Here is a 21,696-nt window from a genome sequence, read left to right on the forward strand (position 1 = left end):
ACCTAACATTTTCCTCAAGAATAGATGCTTGCTCACAAGAAGATTCATTAGGATGATAGTCAAGACCATATTTGGTCACCAAGGATTCAAGATATGCATTGGTCTCAACATGCAAAGAAAGTTCCTCTTGTAAATGAACATGTTCCTCAACAAGTTTAGCATGCTCACTAGTAAAGGAAGTGCAGGAACAAGCAAGCTTTTCAACATCAATGGGACCCTTCATTGATCCAAGAGCCTTTTTGTAGGATTCTTGGAGTAGATCATGGTTCTCTCCAAGTTTCTTGAGCTCATCCTTGACAAGCTTGTTAGCCTTTTCAAGGTGGTCAAGATCCCTAGTGAGAGAAGCATGAGCAACTTCAAGCTCCTCCTTTGAGGCATTGAGCTCTTGGGTCAATAATTGAGCCCTATCAATAGTTTCTAGGTCCTTAACTTTATCAAGATCATAAGTTTCAATTTGTTGCTTAAGGCCTTGAGATATGCACCTTTCGGTTTTTAGCTCTTGTCTTAGGAGATTGAATCTCCGTTCCTTCTCATTCAAATGATATTCTAATTCATCAATGGACTCATCCTTTTCTTTGAGTGAGTCCATCAAGAAATCAAACTTGATAAGAGCTTCACCACGAAGGGTGCATCTAACATCATAGAGTTTCTTAAGCACAATTAATTCATCTTGATTTTCGTTTTCATCATCAAGAACACTAGATAGGGAAGGTGGTGGTTCCATTATCTTGGTTTCCCTTGCCATAAAACAAGAGCCAATGATTGTAGATGAGGTAGAGTCATCGGAGTCATCATCTTGAGTTATCCTTGCCATGAAGGAGGATCCAACATCATTCTCCGTGGAGTAGTCCTTGGAGTAGTCATATGTGAAGAGTGACCCGGGCTTAGAGAAAGCCAAACCGGCCACCCCGGCCTCCTTCTCCTCATCTTCCTCTTCATCATCGGACAAGTACTCGGCCCCAACAAAGGCTCTTCCCTTGTTCTTCTTGTATCGATCATTGATTGGGTTTGGCTTCAATCTTGGCTTGACCCCTTTGATGAATCTTGGCTTGTCCACCCTTTTCTCATAAGGACACTCATTTGCAAAGTGGCTATCTTCATCACAATTGTAGCAAGTTCTCTTCTTCTTCTTGTCATTGAGGAGCATAGGGAACTTTGCCTTGTACTTCTTGGCAAAGAAAGCAAAGTCGGTAGCCATGTCACTAGTTGAGGTCATCTCTTCCTCTTCTTCAATTTCATAGTCTTCTTTGCTTCCATGATCGGCCCTAGCTTTGAGAGCAAGGTTGTGTGGCGCTTCATGGTTGTGTGAGGCTTCATCAACACGGTTCATTGCCATGAGCCTCTTTCCCGCTTTGGCCATGTTTTCATTGGCGGCCACATAGGAGACTAGATCATCGGAGTTGAGGTCGGCACTCTTGGTCATGATTTGCAAGTTGAGTGCGAGATTGGTGTCTTCTTGTTTGACGGCAATCATAGCAATGACCTTGGACTTTATGAATGCTTCATTCATCTCGAAGCCGTCATTGTACTTCTCAACACCAAGTCCCTTGACCCTTAGTCTAAGAGCACCAAGTCTTGCATAAGCATCGGCCACAGACTCTCCTTCTCGAATCATGAATTGATGGGCCTCTTGCTTTGCGGTCTCATAAAGAGCAGATTGGATCAAATCGGTTCCCTCTTGGAGTACTATGATTCGATCCCACAACTCTTTAGCGGAGTCTATGTCATTGACTTGATCAAGGAGCTTGCGGTTGATGCCACTCCTAATCTTGTCACGTGCGGAGGCGTTGAGTTGACGGTTGTAGAATTCGGTGGAGGTCAACCGAAGGGGATCTTGAGGCTCCCGGTATCCATGAACAATGATCTCCCACAACTCCACGCTGCAGCTGCGAATATGAGATTCCATAGAAGATTTCCAAAAAGGAAAGTGAGTTCCATCAAAATGGGGAACATTCCCACTATGGTTTATATGAGGCATGGGTGAAGTGTTTTTGAGATAGTCATGGTTGACTTCGCGATAGGACCCTAGGGAGGCCGAAGCCGTACTAGGAGACCCATTAGTCAAGTTCTTAAGCATGACAGACATCTCTGCCATTTGGCTTTGTAGCTCATCCTCCTTTTTCTTCTTCTCGGCATCATATGCCAAGAATCTAGATTTCATCTCTTTAACCGAAAGGTTAGAGTTTTCATCTAGACCCTCGAATAGTTTTCCATCTCACTCTTAAGGCGGTGAAGCCCTTAATAAGAGTTTAGGCTCTGATACCAATTGAAAGTATAGAGATGGTAAACCTAGAGGGGGGGGGGGGGTGAATAGGTTTCTACAGATTTTAATTCTTTCTTTGCAATATTAGGCTTTGCGGAATATAAAGGTGAGCCTAATGCAAATTAGGTGAAGCAACCTATATGAAGATACAACTATCTCGAGCAAGAAGGCTCTCTCAGGCAGTTAAATCACAAGTAAGTTGTTCGGTTAGAGATAACCGATAGCACGCGGAGACGAGGATGTATTCCCGTGTTCCCTTGCTTTGCAACAAGGTACGTCACGTTTGGAGGGGTGGAGGTCCCACGAAGGATTCCCCACGCCACGAAGGCTCACCCTATTCTCCGGAGCCTATCCCACGAAGGAATAGCTCACTCACTTGTGGTAGACTTTGAGGTAGCCTCCAAACCTTCACAATCTTGCCCGGAGCAAATCCACAGCCCGGATGCTTCCGGACTCCTCTTGCCCACCTAAGGTTTCCAAGGAACCCTAGGAGGCAAGCTTCTCAATGAATACAAGGGGGAATGAGATTTGGCTTGGTAGAAAAGTAGATCGGGTCCTCCTCTAGTGATTCCCCGGAGGGATTTGAGTTTGGGTGGAGGAGGAGGGAGATCAGAGGCTTTTGGTGTTTCTAGTAATGGAGTAAGAGAGAGAGAGCTCAAGAACAGTTTGTAATGTAGTGCCTACCCCTTCCAAGGTAGGAGAAGGGGTATTTATAGTGTTCTTCGAAATCTGGCCGTTGCAACTTGCCACATCATCAATTTCCTCGAGGAACCCGGTCGACCGGATTTGGCGCCGGACTGGCCGGCGCACAGTCTGGTCAGACCGGGCCTGTGACCGGGACTGCCGGTTTCAACCGGAGCTGGGACCGGGTCTTGACCGGACGAGGTTCTGAGCTTACTGGATCATGCCCGGATGTCACAAGTGCAAACTCCGGTTGGGCACCGGGGATGGTCGGTCTGGAACCCGGTCCAACCGGGTCGTGGACCGGATGGGCCGGTCCAAACCGGGCTAGCGACCGGACGCTGACCGGGTGATTGCCCAGCCTTTACTGGATTCTGCCCGGATGGCACAAGCGCTGGATCCGGTTGCCGCCGGGCCGTCCGGTGCCAGGGCCGGTCTGACTGGTGCAGGACCGGCAGAACCTTTGGAAAACCTTGTTGACTTTTCGTCGAAGTGGGGGGTCTCCCATTGCCATCTTGTTCCATTGTTACACCATTAAACCTCTTTGGCTAATACCTGGGGATCATCTTGTAGACATGTATTAGAACAAATACACTAGCACGGTGTCATAGTTACCAAAATAATGGATAAGGGTAAAATACCCTTACAGGGCGGTTGCTCCCGTGTTTCGTGCTGGCTGCGGTGTCGGCTTCGTCTCCGTCTTCTCCCCGTCTCGTCCATCAGTCTGTTGCGGCATGTTCGCGGAGGCTGGCATCTTCTCGGTTTGCATATGACAGCCGTGAAGGCGGCTCGCTCCCTACATGGGGGCGGCCGGGGATGGGCGGGGAGCTCTGGCTGCGAGGGTCGTCCGCCTCTTTACTCAGCCATCATCCTGCAGTGGACTGACCGCTGGGGCCGGCGTGTGCCGTGGCTTCGCAGATGGCGGCCATGGTGGTGACGTGCTCCCCACCCGGGGAGCCGTCGTGGCAGGGTGCTGAGCCCCTCTATCTTGCCATCAATGGCAGCGGACGCTGCTTCCGTTTGTATTGATGTGCCCCATGGTGATGCAGATGGCGGTCATGGGTGCGGTCTCTTCTTTGATGTGAGGTGAGCCGTGGCAGGGGTGGTGGTGGCTTCTTCTTGCCGGTTGCTAGGCTCCTGTCTCGGGTTCTTGTCGGAGCTCTGTGGCATGTTCGGCGCGGGTGGTCTATGTGCGTGCTCTCGGCTGGCTCACCCTTCGGGTATATCGGACCCAGTGGGGTTGGGGTTGCTCTCGGTGGTGCTATTCCCTTCGACTACGGCGGCGACCCCTGCGTGCGGTGTGGGTGCTCCTCGCCCTTCGGCTCCTTCCGGTGGCACATAGGCATCGTGGCGTCGTCTCGGCTGCGCACGACCTTTCGGCCACACCCTCGACATAGTGGTGTCGGTGCGTAGTGTGGTCTCGGATGCGCGTTGCCTTTCGATTCCACCGTTGGGTCTCTTCGATCAACCGTCCCCCCCTCCCCCCCAAGGTTTGCGGGGGTGGCCTTTTCTTCTCACTTTCCTTGTGTTTTTATTGGGGTGTGTGTTTTTCTTTTTCTGCCCCTCTATTGTAACCACCGTGTATTCTGTTCATTTGAACCTATCTTGTAGAGGCTGAAAAGCCTCATAGGCAACTTTGAAATATATTCAGGTGGGGACTCGTTCCCCCCCGGTGAAAATTCAAAAAAAACTATAAAACAATTTAAATATCATCTCAATGCCATGCGGAAAAAAATATAGATACTTCATCCGTCCTACATAGTATGTCGCTTGTACTAACTTCTTATATTACAGAGCGGAAAGAGTATTTTTTTTTAATAAAAAAGAAGTATGGGTTAAAACACCGTAGTTTAAGGTAATATCCAACATGAATATTGTTTTGTAAAGTTAGAGGTCTCTTAAAATTAAATAATTAATATGTTTGTGTTTATGATCAGAGTCTAAAACAAGAGAGACGATGACAAGCAAAACCACGTGTACATAGATAGGGTTTTAGACCTAGTACAAACCATCCTTGCCGCGTCAGCATCAACTGAATCCACTCATACATAATGCTGGCCAGGTTCTCCTCTCTCTCCCTCCCCCCTATAAATCTTGCCCAACGCCAGACCCAAAACCCAAAATCCCCATCCTCAAATCGCGGACCTAGCACACTGCACTGAAGCAGCATCAGCAGGAGGGGAGCGGCGGCGGAGATGGTGGTGAAGAGCGGGGGAGTCGGCGCCGCGGACGAGGGGGCCGCGGGCGCGGCCGTCCGGCGGTGGGTGGAGGCCGGCGGCGGGAGGCTGGTGCTGGACGGCGGGCTGGCCACGGAGCTCGAGGCCCACGGCGCCGACCTCAACGACCCGCTCTGGAGCGCCAAGTGCATCCTCTCCTCCCCGCACCTCATCCGCAAGGCAAGCCCCCACGCCACCACCTTCGCCTTGCCTTGCCAGTACGGCGACTCCCCCTTTTTTTACTATTAGTTTTTGTCTCTAGCATTATGATGGAAACGGAGGTTTTCTCCTTTTCTTGGTGAGGCTGGGTTGCTGAAATCTAGCACTAATTTTTTTAGATGGGGAACAATTTACAATCAGCTCGCGTAAACTAGTCAACGATATGAAATCATTTGATCACTACTCACTAGCTTACAAGGTGGTTGGGAAATGTTTTTGTTTCCTTAGCAGGGGATGCTGGAAAAATACCCCACAACCCGAACAGGGCAATAGCACCTGATGCGATGGTAGCATGGGCTTAGGCAAAGGAGGATTCGTTTATCTTTTTTTCGTGATGCTTTTGGCTAGAGAAGAGAGAGATAAAAAGAGGAAATTTCGTCGTGATATGTTTGTTTTTGTTTCTAGATTTTTGATATTTTCTTGTGTTCTTACTTCTTAGAAAAGTTCAGAACATTGATAGGAGTGCAAATGGCGGTATCCGCCGTTATTATTGGTTAGCAAAATTAAGCAGTCTTTTTAATTTTAGATAGGGATCGATTAACAACCAGCTCAGCTGAACAAGTCAAGATTATGAAATACAGAAACAATGAGGTCACTAGCTTACAAGGAGGTTGGAAAATTGTTCCTTTCTTATCCCAGGGATGCCTGATGTGATGCTAGCATGGGCTTAAGCAAATGAGGATTTAGTTTCTTTCTTTGTCCTGCTTTTGGCTGGTGAAGAGAGAAAAGAAAAACGAAATTCCAGTTCCGTGTATATGTCCACTTATATGCACCGTGATGCTACAATTTTGATGCACATCTGAAGGACAGGACTGGATGGAAGCTACATACCTGCAAAAGATGGTTTGGTGTTGTAGAATAAAGTGTGTGCCAGCTGTCAAATTTGCCTCGAACCTCATACCATTCAGGAATCAGGAACAATGCTTATACCACATTTATTCCAGAAGGAAGCCGGTCATTGCTAAAAACTTTAATTATGTCTTTGTCATCCAGCTAGGCCTGAAATTTCTAGCATGACATCGACATCTAGGGCCACTCTCTGTCGAGCTTGACACAGTTATAAACTTGCTGGACCACCTCCAACATCATGTGATAGTGGTTCGCTAGTTCCTTCTTACCTAGAAAATGCGCTGGTCTGATCTAGACAAATAGTTTTTACTTTGCAATTGAGCAAGCACTAGCCGCTAGGATTAATCCGGAACATTTGAGGTTCAGGACCCATGTTTTACCTGCCATGTATATGCTGGATACGGGTGTCCAGGTTACTTCATATTTTACTATATACTGTTCTGTAAAACCGTTGGTGAAATATGCAGTTACAATTAGGTCAACCTGCAAACCAAATTGGAACAGTCTGCATTTATAACAATAATTCACTTTATTGGGTTTCTTCTTTCTTGTGTTTAAACTGCTCCCCATCTAGTAACTGCAGCTCATCGAAAAATAGTTCTTTCACATGTAAATAGCCATTTACGATGCTAATCTTGGTACGCATATGATGAAACAGGTACATTTGGACTACATAGAAGCAGGTGCGAACATTATCATCACAGCATCATATCAGGTTCCAAGATATGCACTCTTCCTTCTTTATGTTTCTATGACATTTATGAACATACTGACGGACACATTTGATGTTCCAGGCTACCATTCAGGGGTTTGAATCGAAGGGATTTTCAAAAGAACAAAGTGAAAATTTACTAACCAAGAGTGTTGAGATTGGACATGAAGCACGTGAGATGTTTCTGAAGCAACATTCAGATCAATCCACTCCCATGCACCGTCCTATTCTGGTTGCTGCTTCCATAGGAAGCTATGGGGCTTATCTTGCTGATGGCTCTGAGTACAGGTAATTTACTTCTTAAATTAGCACACACTTCCCCACTTTACTTTTGGTTGGAAACTACTAATTGTTTCCGGCTATCACCAGTGGGGATTATGGTGAAGCTGGGACACTTGAATTCCTGAAAGATTTCCATCGGCGAAGACTTCAGGTTCTTGCAGAGGCACGTCCTGATTTGATCGCTTTTGAAACAATCCCTAACAAATTGGAAGCTCAGGTATGCTGAACTTTACTTCTTCTGTCAGGGATATGCTACCTCAAATTTTACAGTACATTCTTGTGAAATAATATCTGATGGTGTTCTGGTGATGGATCTTTTAGGCATATGTTGAACTTCTGGAGGAATGCAATATAAGTATCCCTTCATGGTTTTCCTTCAACTCGAAAGATGGAGTTCATGTTGTGAGTGGAGATTCACTAATTGAATGTGCTAAAGTTGCTAACTCATGTGCAAAGGTTGGAGCTATTGGAATAAACTGCACGCCTCCAAGATTTATTCATAGCCTGATACTCACCATTCGGAAGGTATGAGGACATTCCCTTCTTTTTAGTTGTAAACTAAATGCAAGTTAAGATTACAACATTTTTCTGTGAAGCACGAAATGTGCATGCCCTCGTTTTTGAGTGTACAAACAATTTCTACCATTTTAACTGCTGAACAGCTGCAGTTCTGTTTGTTTGAGTTGACTAACTGTGTTTTCCTCCATAACCGCAGGTCACAGACAAGCCAATTTTGATATATCCCAACAGTGGAGAAAGATATGATGCCGAGAAAAAAGAGTGGGTGGTAAGTATATCTCAATGCACTTATGCACATTTTAAAATAGCAACGGTCTTATTCTTTTGAACACAAAAAGACTTTAATCAAATACCTAAGTCTAGCTTATTTTCTGTTTCTGCTTTTCATTTTTGCACTCCACTTTAGATGGAAAGGTAATGTAAATAAAATGGACGAATGTGTCCACAATGATTTTGGGTCTGCAAAGAAAACAACTTTAGTTTTTGTGGGCAAGTCATAATAGCAAAAAAACCTGATTTGTTTTCTTCGAGTGCATTTTAAAGGGGCCATTTCTCATATTCCCTTGATAAACATCTAGAACTATACACAGAATCCATCCTCCAGCCTGTCCAACTTAGTACCCCTGAGCCAGAACTCCAGAACACTGAAGATATGCTTCATTTGGTGTGCAGGAATCTACGGGTGTGTCAGATGGTGATTTTGTTTCTTACGTAAGCGAGTGGTGCAAGGATGGGGCTGCGCTTATTGGGGGCTGCTGCAGGACAACTCCAAACACCATCAGGGCCATAACTAGAACCCTTAACCAATTCTGCCCTGCACCATAATTATCTGTGGCATATAGTTGGGCCCTCCTTGAGGGGTGGTTTTCGTGTTGTCCTATGAAGATGTTCTGGAGATTTAGTAAACATTGCTGTGATGTTCTCCTGGAAATGAGACAGTTTCTTCTTACTTGGAGATGCAACCGGACGATTAACAAGAAGTAATAGCGGAGTAAGTTGTACTGAGGAGTGAGCGAAACGATAAACGGCGAAGCTCATGACCCCTTATTATCTATTAAGAGAGTTCAAGACTATGCATGTTATACAGAGAGTTCTGGAGATGTTAACCTGGAATAAGCTCTTATGATGTGTACTAGTACTGCCTTGTGTAACTCTGTTTAATCCTAAACCTCTGTTTGAACAATGTATGGTGTATTTTAGCATGTATCTCCTGCTGAATGAATTTCATTGGGGTTACCACTACCGGTGCTACCAAGTTTACCACTCCTCATTTGGTCTTCGTAGATGTTCTTTTCTTCTTCCCCAAAATATTGATACACAACAGACATCTCTTTCCTTGGCTCTCAGTCCACGCCAATCCGTATACTATCTGCAACTGAGAAGACACAGAAAGGCCTACAGGTGTACTTGTAAACTGGTTGGCAAAATTGCGTGTTTCCCTCCACTAGATGAAATCGCCGCGGTGAAATGGCCCTGGCTTCAAAATGTTTTTTTTGGAGGTTCGTTACAGCATAGACCAAAGGAAAAACAGAGAGACAAGTGGGTTTTTAGGGAGGGATTAACAGACGGAACTTTGCGTTTGTGGCAGCTGCACAATCTCGGTGGCATAAACAAAAATTTCCGAGATACTCCTCCCTACCATGAAACAAGATTGGTTTTCATAAATCTAACCGCTGATTTGTTGCTGCAGCCTGGAGGTGAGGGCTTTGCACACTCACTCGAGGTAGAAACGAGTGACCTTTTAGAGCTCGAGCTGCAATGAGCTAGATATTTTGAAAATGTAGAAAATAATTTTTTTTATGTTAAAAAAATCTCAAAATATAATCCTAGAGGTACTCATTCATGTGTACTACAAAATGCAAAATTTTAATTGGAAATGCTTAATATTCCATGCTACCCAAAAAAGAGAAAAGTTCGAATCTCGGTATTGTTCTTTTTGTCAGAGGATCTTTTTTTTTTTTTAAAACGGAGGCAAAAGCTTTGCCTCGTCCATTAATTAAGTAGAAGGTGTCCGGTTTTTAGGAGAAAACCGGGCAAAAAAATACAAAGACAGGGCCAAGCCCACACCCACCCACACGACGCCGCGAAGGCACACCGAGCCACCCTGGCTGCCCACAAAGCTACACAAACACGAAGCTCGAGTTGGCCTATGCCAAACAGATGGCTCCCCAAAAAAAGGTCGGTAGCTCCGATTCGGACGACGAGCCGCAGAGAGGAGATGCACAAGACCTGCGCCGAAAAGGACCTTCATCGTCGGACCGCCCCTCGAAGGTCATCGTACACCACCCAAAGGCAGCTTCGACTTCACAGCAAGAGGAGGCCAACCTGAAGACATTCGGACACGCCGGGACAGAGCCGACTAACACGGTCTTGCAGCAACCAAACCATGCTCAGCACCATTGTCGTTGCCGTCCAAGCCCACCGTCGAGAGTCACCTTTGAAGGGTTCGTAGCATGGAAAACAAAAATTTTCCTACCGCAAAGACGAATAAATCCAAGATCTAATCTATGGAAAAGCCAAGATCTAATCTACAAGATCGGAGCAACGAGATGGAGATGAGACTAACCCTTGAAGATTCCAAAGCCTACGAGATTAATCTCGTTGTTGGTGTAGACGATCGTCCCCGTGCTGCAATCCGGCAGCACTTCCGTACTCGGTCGCGCGTACGGTGTCGATGAAGCCCTTCCTCTCCCCATTCCAGCGGGCAGCGGAGGTTGTGGTAGATCTCCTCCAAGTTCCAGCAGCACGACGGCGTGGTGGTGGTGGTGGAGGAAGAAAAGCTGCAGGGCTTCGCCTAAGCCGGAGCAGCGTATGGTGGAGGAGAGAGGCGGCCAGAGGAGGAGGCAATGGGGTGTGTTGGCCGGCCACCCCCTCCCCTCTTTATATAGGGGGAGGGTCGGCTGGGGTGGCCCCCCTTTTCCCATCTAGGGTTGGGGCCGGCGGCCAAGATGGGGAGAAGAGGGAAATCTCCCCCCCCCCCCTCCCCAAGTTGATCCCCCCTAGGGTTTTTGGGGAAACCCTAGGGGTGGCCGGCCTGGGCCTTTGGGGCATGGTGCGCCTGGCCCATTAGGGCTGGGCAGCACCCCCTCGGCCTATGTTGGCCTCCCTAGGTCGTGGGCCCCATGGTGGACCCTTCCGGAACCTTCTAGAACCTTTCGGTCTATCACCGGAAGAATTCCGAACTTTTCCGAAACCTAGAAAATCAACTTCCCTTATATGAATCTTATTCTCCGGACCATTCCGGACCTCCTCGTGATGTCCTGGATCCCATCCGAGACTCCGAACAAACTTCGGTCTCCATCTCACATTTCAAATCTACTTATGCGACATCGAACCTTAAGCGCGTCACCCTACGGTTCGTGAACTATGCAGACATGGTCGAGACTCCTCTCCGAGCAATAACCAATAGCGGGATCTGGAGATCCATAATGGCTCCCACATATTCAACGATAACTTAGTGATCGATTGAACCATTTACATACGATACCGATTCCCTTTGTCACGCGATACTTTACTTGTCCGAGGTTCGATCATCGGTATCTCCATACCTTGTTCAACCTCGTTACCGACAAGTACTCTTTACTCATACCATGGTATGTCATCTCTTGTGATCTTAATCACATGCTTGCAAGATATTCAGATGATGTGCCACCGAGAGGGCCCAGAGTGTATCTATCCGTCATCAGGATGGACAAATCCCACTATTGATCCATATGCCTCAACTCACACTTTCCAAATACTTAATCCCATCTTTATAACCACCCATTTACGCAATGGCGTTTGATGTAATCAAAGTACCCTTCCGATGTAAGTGATTTACATGATCTCATGGTCGAAGGACTTGGGTAACTATGTATCGAAAGCTTATAGCAAATGAACTTAATGACTTGATCTTATGCTACGCTTATTTGAGTGTGTGTCCATTATATCATTCAACTAATGACATAACCTTGTTATTAATAACATCCAATGTTCATGATCACGAAACCATGATCATCCATTAATCAACAAGCTAGTTATACAAGAGGCTTACTAGGGACTTCTTGTTGTTTACATAACACACATGTATCAATGTTTCGGTTAATACAATTATAGCATGGTATGAAAACATTTATCATAAACACAAAGATATTCTAATAACCACTTTATTATTGCCTCTTGGGCATATCTCCAACAGTCTTCCACTTGCACTAGAGTCAATAATCTAGATTACATTGTAAGGTACCTAACACCCATGGCATTCTAGTGTTGGTCATGTTTTGCCCTAGGGAGAGCTTTAGTCAACGGATCTGCCATATTCAGATCTGTGTGCACTTTGCAAATCTCTACTTCACCATCTTCGATGTACTCGCGAATCGAATGAAAACACAACTTGATATGCTTCAGCTTCTTGTGTGACCTTGGTTCCTTTGCATTGGCGATGGCACCCGTGTTGTCACAATAGATGACTAACGGGTTCAATGCACAAGGAACCACACCAAGCTCGACAATTAACCTCTTCATCCATACCGCTTCCGATGAAGCCTCCGAAGCCGCGATGTATTCATATTCAGTTGAAGACTTCGCCACCGTGCACTGCTTGGAACTCATCCAGCTTACTGCAGCTCCATTCAGTATAAACACGTACCCAGACTGAGACTTAGAGTCATCAGGATCAGTGTTCCAACTTGCATCGGTGTAACTAGTTACAACGAGCTCTTGGTCACCGCCATAACAAAGAAACATATCCTTAGTCATTTTCAAGTACTTCAGGATATTCTTGACCGCTGTCCAGTGTTCCATTCCTGGATCACTCTGATATCTGCTGGTCAAGCTAACAGCATGTGCGATATCCGGTCTAGTACACAGCATGGCATACATGATAGAGCCTACTGCCGAGGCATAGGGGATCTTGCTCATCCTCTCTCTATCTTCTGCCGTAGCCGAACCTTGAGTCTTACTCAAGACCTTACCTAGCAACATAGGCAAGAACCCTTTCTTGCTTTCATCCATTCTAAACTTCTTTAGAATCTTGTCCAGGTATGTACTCTGCGAAAGCCCTATTAGGCGTCTTGATATATCTCTATAAATCTTGATGACTAAAATGTACGCTGCTTCACCAAGGTCTTTCATTGAAAAACACTTATTCAAATAACCTTTAACACTGCTCAATAGTTCTATATCATTCCCAATCAATAATATGTCATCTACATATAATATCAGGAACGCTACAGAGCTCCCACTCACTTTCTTGTAAATACAGGCCTCACCATGAGTCCGTATAAACCCGAAGTCTCTTATCACCGTATCAAAGTGTCGGTTCCAACTTCGGGATGCTTGGTTCAGTCCATAAATGGAACGCTGAAGCTTGCATACCTTGTCAGCATTTTTAGGATCGACAAAACCTTTGGGTTGTACCATATACAACTCTTCCTCAATATCACCATTAAGGAACGCCGTTTTGACATCCATATGCCAAATCTCATAATCGAAAAATGCAGCTATTGCTAACAAAATCCTCACAGACTTTAGCTTCGCTACAGGTGAGAAAGTCTTATCATAGTCAACTCCTTGAATTTGTCGGAAACCTTTTGCGACAAGTCGAGCTTTATAGACAGTAATGTTACCATCAGCATCTGTTTTTCTCTTGAAGATCCATTTATTCTCGACAGCCTTGCGGCTATCGGGTAAGTCCACCAAAGTCCATACTTTGTTATCATACATGGATCCCATTTCGGATTTCATGGCTTCTTGCCATTTGTTGGAATCTAGGCTCACCATTGCTTCTTCATACGTCGCAGGGTCCTCATCATTGTTGTGCACAATCATGACATTTAGACAGGGATCATACCAATCAGGAGTGGTACGCTCCCTCGTCGATCTGCGAGGTTCAGTAGCTTCCTCGTTCGAAGTTTCATGATCATCATCATTTGCTTTCTCTCCTATCGGTGCAGGCTGTACAGGAACATCTTCCTGCACTGCGCTACTCTGATCTATGAGAGAAGGTTCAACAACCTCGTCGAGTTCTACTTTCCTTTCAGTAACTTCTTTAGTGAGAAACTCCTTCTCAAGAAAGGACCCGTTCTTGGCAACAAAGATTTTGCCTTCGGATCTGTGATAGAAAGTGTACCCAATTGTTTCTTTAGGGTATCCTATGAAGACGCACTTCTCCGCTTTGGGTTCTAGCTTGTCAGGTTGTAACTTCTTTACATAAGCTTCGCAACCCCAAACTTTAAGGAACGACAGCTTAGGTTTCTTCCCAAACCATAATTCATACGGTGTCGTTTCAACGGATTTAGATGGTGCCCTATTTAAAGTGAATGCGGTTGTCTCTAATGCATAACCCCAAAATGATAATGGCAAATCAGTAAGAGACATCATAGAACGAACCATATCTAAGAGAGTTCGATTACGACGTTCAGACACACCATTGAGTTGTGGTGTTCCCGGCGGTGTCAACTGTGAAAGTATTCCGCATTTCTTTAAATGCATGCCAAACTCATAACTCAGATATTCGCCTCCGCGATCAGAACGCAAAAACTTAATCTTCTTGTTACGTTGACTTTCTACTTCACTTTGGAATTCCTTAAACTTCTCGAAAGTTTCGGACTTATGTTTCATAAAGTAAATATACCCATATCTACTCAGATCATCCGTGAAGGTTAGAACATAACGATAACCACCGCGCGATGCTACACTCATTGGTCCGCACACATCGGTATGTATGATTTCCAATAAGTCTGTAGCTCGCTCAATTGTACCAGAAAATGGAGTCTTAGTCATTTTTCCCATTAGACATGCTTCGCATCTATCAAGTGACTCAAAGTCAAGTGACTCAAGAAGTCCATCGGAATGGTGTTTCTTCATGCGCTTCACTCCAATATGACCAAGACGACAGTGCCACATATAAGTAGAATTATCATTCAATTTAATTCGCTTAGCATCAATGTTATGAACATGTGTATCACTACTATCGAGATTCAACAAGAATAAACCATTCATCTCAGGTGCATGGCCATAAAAGACATTACTCATATAAATCGAACAACCATTATTCTCTGACTTAAACGAATAACCGTCTTGCATTAAACAAGATCCAGATATAATGTTCATGCTCAACGCAGGTACCAAATAACAATTATTGAGGTTTAAAACTAATCCCGAAGGTAGATGTAGAGGGAGCGTGCCGACGACGATCACATCGACCTTGGATCCATTTCCAACGCGCATCGTCACCTCGTCCCTCGCCAGGCTTCGTCTATTCCGCAGTTCCTGTTTCAAGTTACAAATGTGAGCAACCGAACCAGTATCAAATACCCAGGCACTACTACGAGATCCAGTAAGATAGACATCTATAACATGTATATCAAATATACCTTTCTTTTTGATGAGGCCGCTCTTCAGATCAGCCAAGTATTTGGAGCAATTACGCTTCCAGTGCCCCTTCTCCTTGCAGTAATAGCACACAGTATCAGGCTTAGGGCCAGCCTTAGGCTTCTCCGGAGGCGCAACAACTTTCTTGCCGCCCTTCTTGAAGTTGTCCTTGTTGTTAGGCTTGCCCTGCTTCTTGAAACTGGTGGTCTTGTTGACCATCAACACTTGGTTCTCTTTCTTTATCTCAACCTCAGCAGATTTCAGCATGGAGAAGAGTTCAGGTAACTCCTTGTTCATGTTCTGCATGTTGTAGTTCATCACGAAGTTCTTGTAACTAGGTGGCAGTGATTGGAGGACACGATTAATCCCCAGCTTGTTAGGAATCACTATCCCCAAGTCACTGAGTTTCTTCGCATGCCCGGACATAGCGAGCATGTGCTCACTAACGGAGCTGCCCTCTTCCATCATGCAACTGAAGAACTGTTTCGATGCTTCATAGCATTCCACGACCGCATGAGTTTCAAAAATAGCTTTCAGCTCATTGACCAGCTCATACGGATCGTGGTGCTCAAAACGTTTTTGAAGATCGGCTTCCAGACTGCACAGGATGGCACACTGAACTTGAGAGTACCGAATTTTCCGAGTCTGGTAAACATTCTTTACCTCATCGGATTCAGTTTCTGCAGGTGGGGCACCTAGCGGTGCATCGAGCACATATTGCAGGTTTCCACCAGCGAGGAAAATCCTCACATGACGGAACCAGTCAGTGAAGTTGCTATCGTTGCTCTTAAGCTTTTCTTTCTCTAGGAACTGGTTAAAACTGATGGAGGGGGACACCATGATCTACAACATATTTGCAAAGAGTTTAGACTAAGTTTATGATAAAATGAGTTCAATTTTAATTCTTAAATTAACTAGGTGAACTCCCACTCAAAACAACATCCCTCGCATTGTCTTAGTGATCACACGAACCAAATCCACTACACCAAGTCCGATCTTCACGAGAAAAGATGTAGCTTCAAAGGCGAACACTCAAAGTGTTCATCATATCATTCATATGACTCATGCTCTACCTTTCGGTATCCCGTGTTCCGAGACCATGTCTGTACATGCTAGGCTCGTCAAGGCAACCTTAGTATCCGCGTGTGCAAAAACTGGCTTGCACCCGTTGTATGCACATGTAGAATCTATCACACCCGATCATCACGTGATGCTTCGAAACGACAAGTCTTAGCAACGGGCATACTAAGGATGAACACTTTATTATCTTGATATTTTAGTGAAAGGGATCATCTTATAATGCTACCGTCGCGATCTAAGCAAAATAAGATGCATAAAGGATTACCATCACATGCAATTCATAATGTGTGATATGATATGGCCTTTCTTCTTGTGCTTTTGATCACCATCTCCAAAGCACGCACATGATCTCCATCGTCACCAGCATGGCGTCAAGGTCAGTGGCGCCGCTTCATGGTTGTCCATCACTTATAGCTACTATAACAACTACTTGAAATAAAGCTATTACATGATGAATAGACACGCAGGTCTTTAACAAAAATTAAAGAAAACCATTAGGCTCCTGCCGGTTGCCATAATACAATAATGAACATCTCATACATCAAATATAATCATCATCACATGGCCATATCACATCACCAAACCCTGCAAAAACAAGTTAGACGCCTCTAATTTGGTTTGCATATTTTACGTGGTTTAGGGTTTTCGAGTAAGATCCAATCTACCTACGAACATGAACCACAACGGTGATACTAGTGTTGTCAATAGAAAGAGCAAATTAGATCTTCACTATGGTGGGAGAGACAGATACCCGCAAAGCCACTTATGCAATACAAGTTGCATGTCAATCGTGGAGCAAGTCTCATGAGACGCGGTCATGTAAAGTTAGCCCGGGCTGCTTCATCCCACCATCCCGCAAGATGCAAAGTGCACTAACTAAAAACAACAAAAGCATCAATGCCCACAAAACCATTGTGTTCTACTCGTGCAACAGATCTATGCATAGACTAGGCTCTGATACCACTGAAGGGTTCGTAGCATGGAAAACAAAAAATTTCCTACCGCAAAGACGAATAAATCCAAGATCTAATCTATGGAAAAGCCAAGATCTAATCTACAAGATCGGAGCAATGAGAAGGAGATGAGACTAACCCTCGAAGATTCCAAAGCCTACGAGATTAATCTCGTTGTTGGTGTAGACGATCGTCCCTGTGCTGCAATCCGGCAGCACTTCCGTACTCGGTCGCACGTATGGTGTCGATGAAGCCCTTCCTCTCCCCGTTCCAGCGGGCAGCGGAGGTTGTGGTAGATCTCCTCCAAGTTCCAGCAGCACGACGGCGTGGTGGTGGAGGAGGAAGAAAAGCTGCAGGGCTTCGCCTAAGCCGGAGCAGCGTATGGTGGAGGAGAGAAGCAGCCAGAGGAGGAGGCAATGGGGTGTGTTGGCCGGCCACCCCCTCCCCTCTTTATATAGGGGGAGGGTCGGCTGGGGTGGCCCCCCTTTTCCCATCTAGGGTTGGGGCCGGCAGCCAAGATGGGGGGAAGAGGGAAATCTTCCCCCCCCAAGTTGATCCCCCCTAGGGTTTTTGGGGAAACCCTAGGGGTGGCCGGCCTAGGCCTTTGGGGCATGGTGCGCCTAGCCCATTAGGGCTGGGCAGCACCCCCTCGGCCCATGTTGGCCTCCCTAGGTCGTGGGCCCCATGGTGGACCCTTCCGGAACCTTCTAGAACCTTCCGGTCTATCACTGGAAGAATTCCGAACTTTTCCGAAACCTAGAAAATCAACTTCCCTTATATGAATCTTATTCTTCGGACCATTCCGGACCTCCTCGTGATGTCCTGGATCCCATCCGAGACTCCGAACAAACTTCGGTCTCCATCTCACATTTCAAATCTACTTATGCGACATCGAACCTTAAGCGCGTCACCCTACGGTTCGTGAACTATGCAGACATGGTCGAGACTCCTCTCCGAGCAATAACCAATAGCGGGATCTGGAGATCCATAATGGCTCCCACATATTCAACGATAACTTAGTGATCGATTGAACCATTTACATACGATACCGATTCCCTTTGTCACGCGATACTTTACTTGTCTGAGGTTCGATCATCGGTATCTCCATACCTTGTTCAACATCGTTACCGACAAGTACTCTTTACACGTACCGTGGTATGTCATCTCTTGTGATCTTAATCACATGCTTGCAAGCTATTCAGATGATGTGCCACCGAGAGGGCCCAGAGTGTATCTATCCGTCATCAGGATGGACAAATCCCACTATTGATCCATATGCCTCAACTCACACTTTCCAAATACTTAATCCCATCTTTATAACCACCCATTTACGCAATGGCGTTTGCTGTAATCAAAGTACCCTTCCGATGTAAGTGATTTACATGATCTCATGGTCGAAGGACTTGGGTAACTATGTATCGAAAGCTTATAGCAAATGAACTTAATGACTTGATATTATGCTACGCTTATTTGGGTGTGTGTCCATTATATCATTCAATTAATGACATAACCTTGTTATTAATAACATCCAATGTTCATGATCACGAAACCATGATCATCCATTAATCAACAAGCTAGTTATACAAGAGGCTTACTAGGGACTTCTTGTTGTTTACATAACACACATGTATCAATGTTTCGGTTAATACAATTATAGCATGGTATGCAAAAATTTATCATAAACACAAAGATATTATAATAACCACTTTATTATTGCCTCTTGGGCATATCTCCAACAACCTTATCGCCCAAGCGACCCAAGGTGAAGCACCCTCGAAGATGACGAAAATTCGGAGCGCCGCTCCGACATACCGCTGCTCTGACACGCCCTGCGCGTCCACCAAGACCACCACCTTCCGGGGCCACCGTCCCGACGTACCACCACTCGCTCTCGAGCTGCAACGCTGCACGAACCGTCCGCCCGCAACCCAAGATGCACAGGGCTAAAGGCCGCAGACCACGGGCATCACACCAACTCATTCGGGGCCGCCGCCCCGACATAACATCCGACCGTCCCCTCTAGGACGCGTCTGACCGAGCCGACTGCCCTACCGCCCACACGGCCAGGGTCGCCACCCAAGCCGTGACAAGTCGCATCCCTGCACCCTAGAGATGCTACCGCACCGCCTTCCGGGGCCACCGCCCCAGCTCACAGCCACCTACCCGAAGCCGCCGCCTCGGTATCCTCCAACGCAGACGGTAAGGCAACGCAGACCGGCAAGCAAACCACCCTCGCCGAGTGAAGTTCATGACCTCCAAAGAAGACGCCTCCAAGAAAGGAAGCGAAGAGACCGCCGTCGTCGCCCGCTCCGGCCGAGGCAAGAGCTTGGATTTTCACCCGGAGGGCACGAATCCTCGAAGGCAGGAGAGGTAGTAGCTCCACAACGATGCCTCCAAGAAGGGGAACGGCGCCCTAAGGCGTCGCCATCACCGGCACCGACCAAGCCGGGCAGAGTTTTCACCCGGAGCAAGCAACCACCTGCTGAGGCTTCCTTTGCCGGCAGAGAAATCGGAGCACGCCATCATGCGCGCTAGCACCGTCGACCACCTCGCCCACCATGATGCTGCCGCTGCCCAGGGTCTCCGCCCCGGCACACCAACACCACCCAGCATCCGCTGCAAACCTGCAACACCTCCACGGCCAGGGGCCCCGCGCTGGCCTGCCGCAGCGCCGTCGCGATGCCCAGGCCACCCGCGCTCCGAGCAGCCCGCCCTGCCCGCCCCATCCTGAAGCCGCCACGGGGACAGGGACATCTCCTGCAGCACCACGAGCCCAGCAGGACACCGCCAAGGTGCCCCAGAGAAGCGCACTAGCGCGACGCCCTTGGCCCGCCATGCCTAGATGGGGCCTAGATCGGGCCCTTGCTCCAGCGCCGCCAGGCCCCAGATCTCCGCTGACCTCCAGCAGCCACCCCCGACGAACCCTTGCTGCACGCCCTGCAGCCTCCTCCACAACCAGCCAGCCTCTAGCCGCGCCGCCATGCTCGCCACCTGCAGAGCCCGGCCTCCAAGAGGGAGTCCTGCGAGAGGGGAAACAACGCGCCGCCGCCACCTTCACTGGGCGCGCGCGGCTTCGCCGGCGCCCCCTCCGGCGGCGGCGATGCAGGGGAGGGGGGGGGGGAGAGGCCCCTAGGGCCGGCGGTGCTTACGGTTCCCCCGTGTCGCCGGGGAGGTGGCGACGCGGGGGTTGCTCAGTTTCGCTTCACTAGTGTCTGGATGTGAGTTTATGTTTTTGGGAGTTGTCAGAGGATCTGAGTATTGTGAACATTAAAGATTTTCAAAACCCTAATACTCCGTATTTGTCAGAGATTATTACTTTTGTGCAAATTTTACAGCTTTTCTCCATTTCTTCTCCGTTTATTCAGTACAGAAGGGAAAACTAACTGGTAGTGATCTTACCTTTTGTGGCACGATCTGGGAGACTCGAACGAACTGTGATCGTGCCTAAGCCGCGGTGCAAACTAACAGCATCGCGTCCTCCAAACCATTTCCCAAAGGGATTTGGGACGCGCCGGATAAAAAAACGTTTCCAGCCGTGTCCTCTTGATGTCTACGCTCGCTTCTATTCTTGTAGACAGTGTTGGGCCTCCAAGAGCAGAGGTTTTTAGAACAGCAGCAAGTTTCCCTTAAGTGGATCACCCAAGGTTTATCGAACTCAGGGAGGAAGAGGTCAAAGATATCCCTCTCAAGCAACCCTGCAACCACAATACAAGAAGTCTCTTGTGTCCCCAACACACCCAATACACTTGTCAGATGTATAGGTGCACTAGTTCGGCGAAGAGATAAAGAAATACATGTGGTATGAATGAATATGAGCAGTAGTAACGGCGCCAGAAAAGTGCTTGCTGGCGTGTAGTAAGTAAAGATGCAGCAGAACAGTAAATAAGCGATGATTGCAGTATTTGGAAACAAGGCCTAGGGATCGTACTTTCACTAGTGCACACTCTCAACATTGATCACATAATAAAACCACTCTACACTCTCTTGTTGGATGATGAACACCACTAATTGTGTAGGGCTACAAGAGACCTCAATGTCGGAGTTAACAAGCTCCACAATATTCGATATTCATATTTAAATAACCTTAGAGTGCATGATAGATCATTGCAATTATACCAAGTACTAACATAGCATGCGCACTGTCACCTTCATACTATGAAAGGAGGAATAGATCACATCAATACCATCATAGTAATAGTTAACTTCATAATCTACAAGAGATCATAATCATAAACTACGCCAAGTACTACATGATGCACACACTGTCACCATTACATCATGGAGGAGGAATAGAGTACTTTAATAACATCACTAGAGTAGCACATAGATAAATAGTGATACAAAACTCATATGAATCTCAATCATGTAAGGCAGCTCATGAGATCATTGTATTGAAGTACATAGGAGAGAGATTAACCACATAGCTACCGGTACAGCCCTTAGCCTCAATGGAGAACTACTCCCTCCTCATGGGAGACAGCAGCGTTGATGAAGATGGCGGTGATGTCGATGGAGATGCCTTCTGGGGGCACTTCCCTGTCCCGGCGGCGTGCCGGAACAGAGACTCCT

The 21,696-nt window shown here is 46.7% G+C and overlaps 2 protein-coding genes and 1 long non-coding RNA gene across 3 annotated transcripts; 1 reads left to right on the forward strand and 2 right to left on the reverse strand.

Annotated features, from left to right (window-relative positions):
* Positions 1-5,025: 5,025 nt before the first annotated feature.
* LOC127298744 (homocysteine S-methyltransferase 3) lies at positions 5,026-9,004 on the forward strand. Its single transcript, XM_051328602.2, has 7 exons — positions 5,026-5,340; positions 6,887-6,943; positions 7,023-7,228; positions 7,310-7,439; positions 7,544-7,747; positions 7,938-8,009; positions 8,414-9,004. The coding sequence occupies exons 1-7, from the start codon at positions 5,140-5,142 to the stop codon at positions 8,564-8,566; spliced, it is 1,023 nt and encodes a 340-aa protein (XP_051184562.1). The 5' UTR covers positions 5,026-5,139; the 3' UTR covers positions 8,567-9,004.
* Positions 9,005-10,044: 1,040 nt separating this feature from the next.
* Positions 10,045-18,975, reverse strand: LOC139831226 (uncharacterized). The gene is made up of 2 exons (XR_011745900.1): positions 18,868-18,975; positions 10,045-10,176 (listed from the first exon to the last, which is right to left on the reverse strand). It is a non-coding gene; the product is annotated as an uncharacterized lncRNA (long non-coding RNA).
* LOC127304519 (uncharacterized) lies at positions 14,880-15,934 on the reverse strand. Its single transcript, XM_051335173.2, has 2 exons — positions 15,097-15,934; positions 14,880-14,992 (listed from the first exon to the last, which is right to left on the reverse strand). The coding sequence occupies exons 1-2, from the start codon at positions 15,932-15,934 to the stop codon at positions 14,979-14,981; spliced, it is 852 nt and encodes a 283-aa protein (XP_051191133.2). The 3' UTR covers positions 14,880-14,978.
* Positions 18,976-21,696: the final 2,721 nt, after the last annotated feature.

This window comes from Lolium perenne, chromosome 5, assembly GCF_019359855.2.
Source record: "Lolium perenne isolate Kyuss_39 chromosome 5, Kyuss_2.0, whole genome shotgun sequence".
NCBI lineage: Eukaryota > Viridiplantae > Streptophyta > Magnoliopsida > Poales > Poaceae > Lolium > Lolium perenne.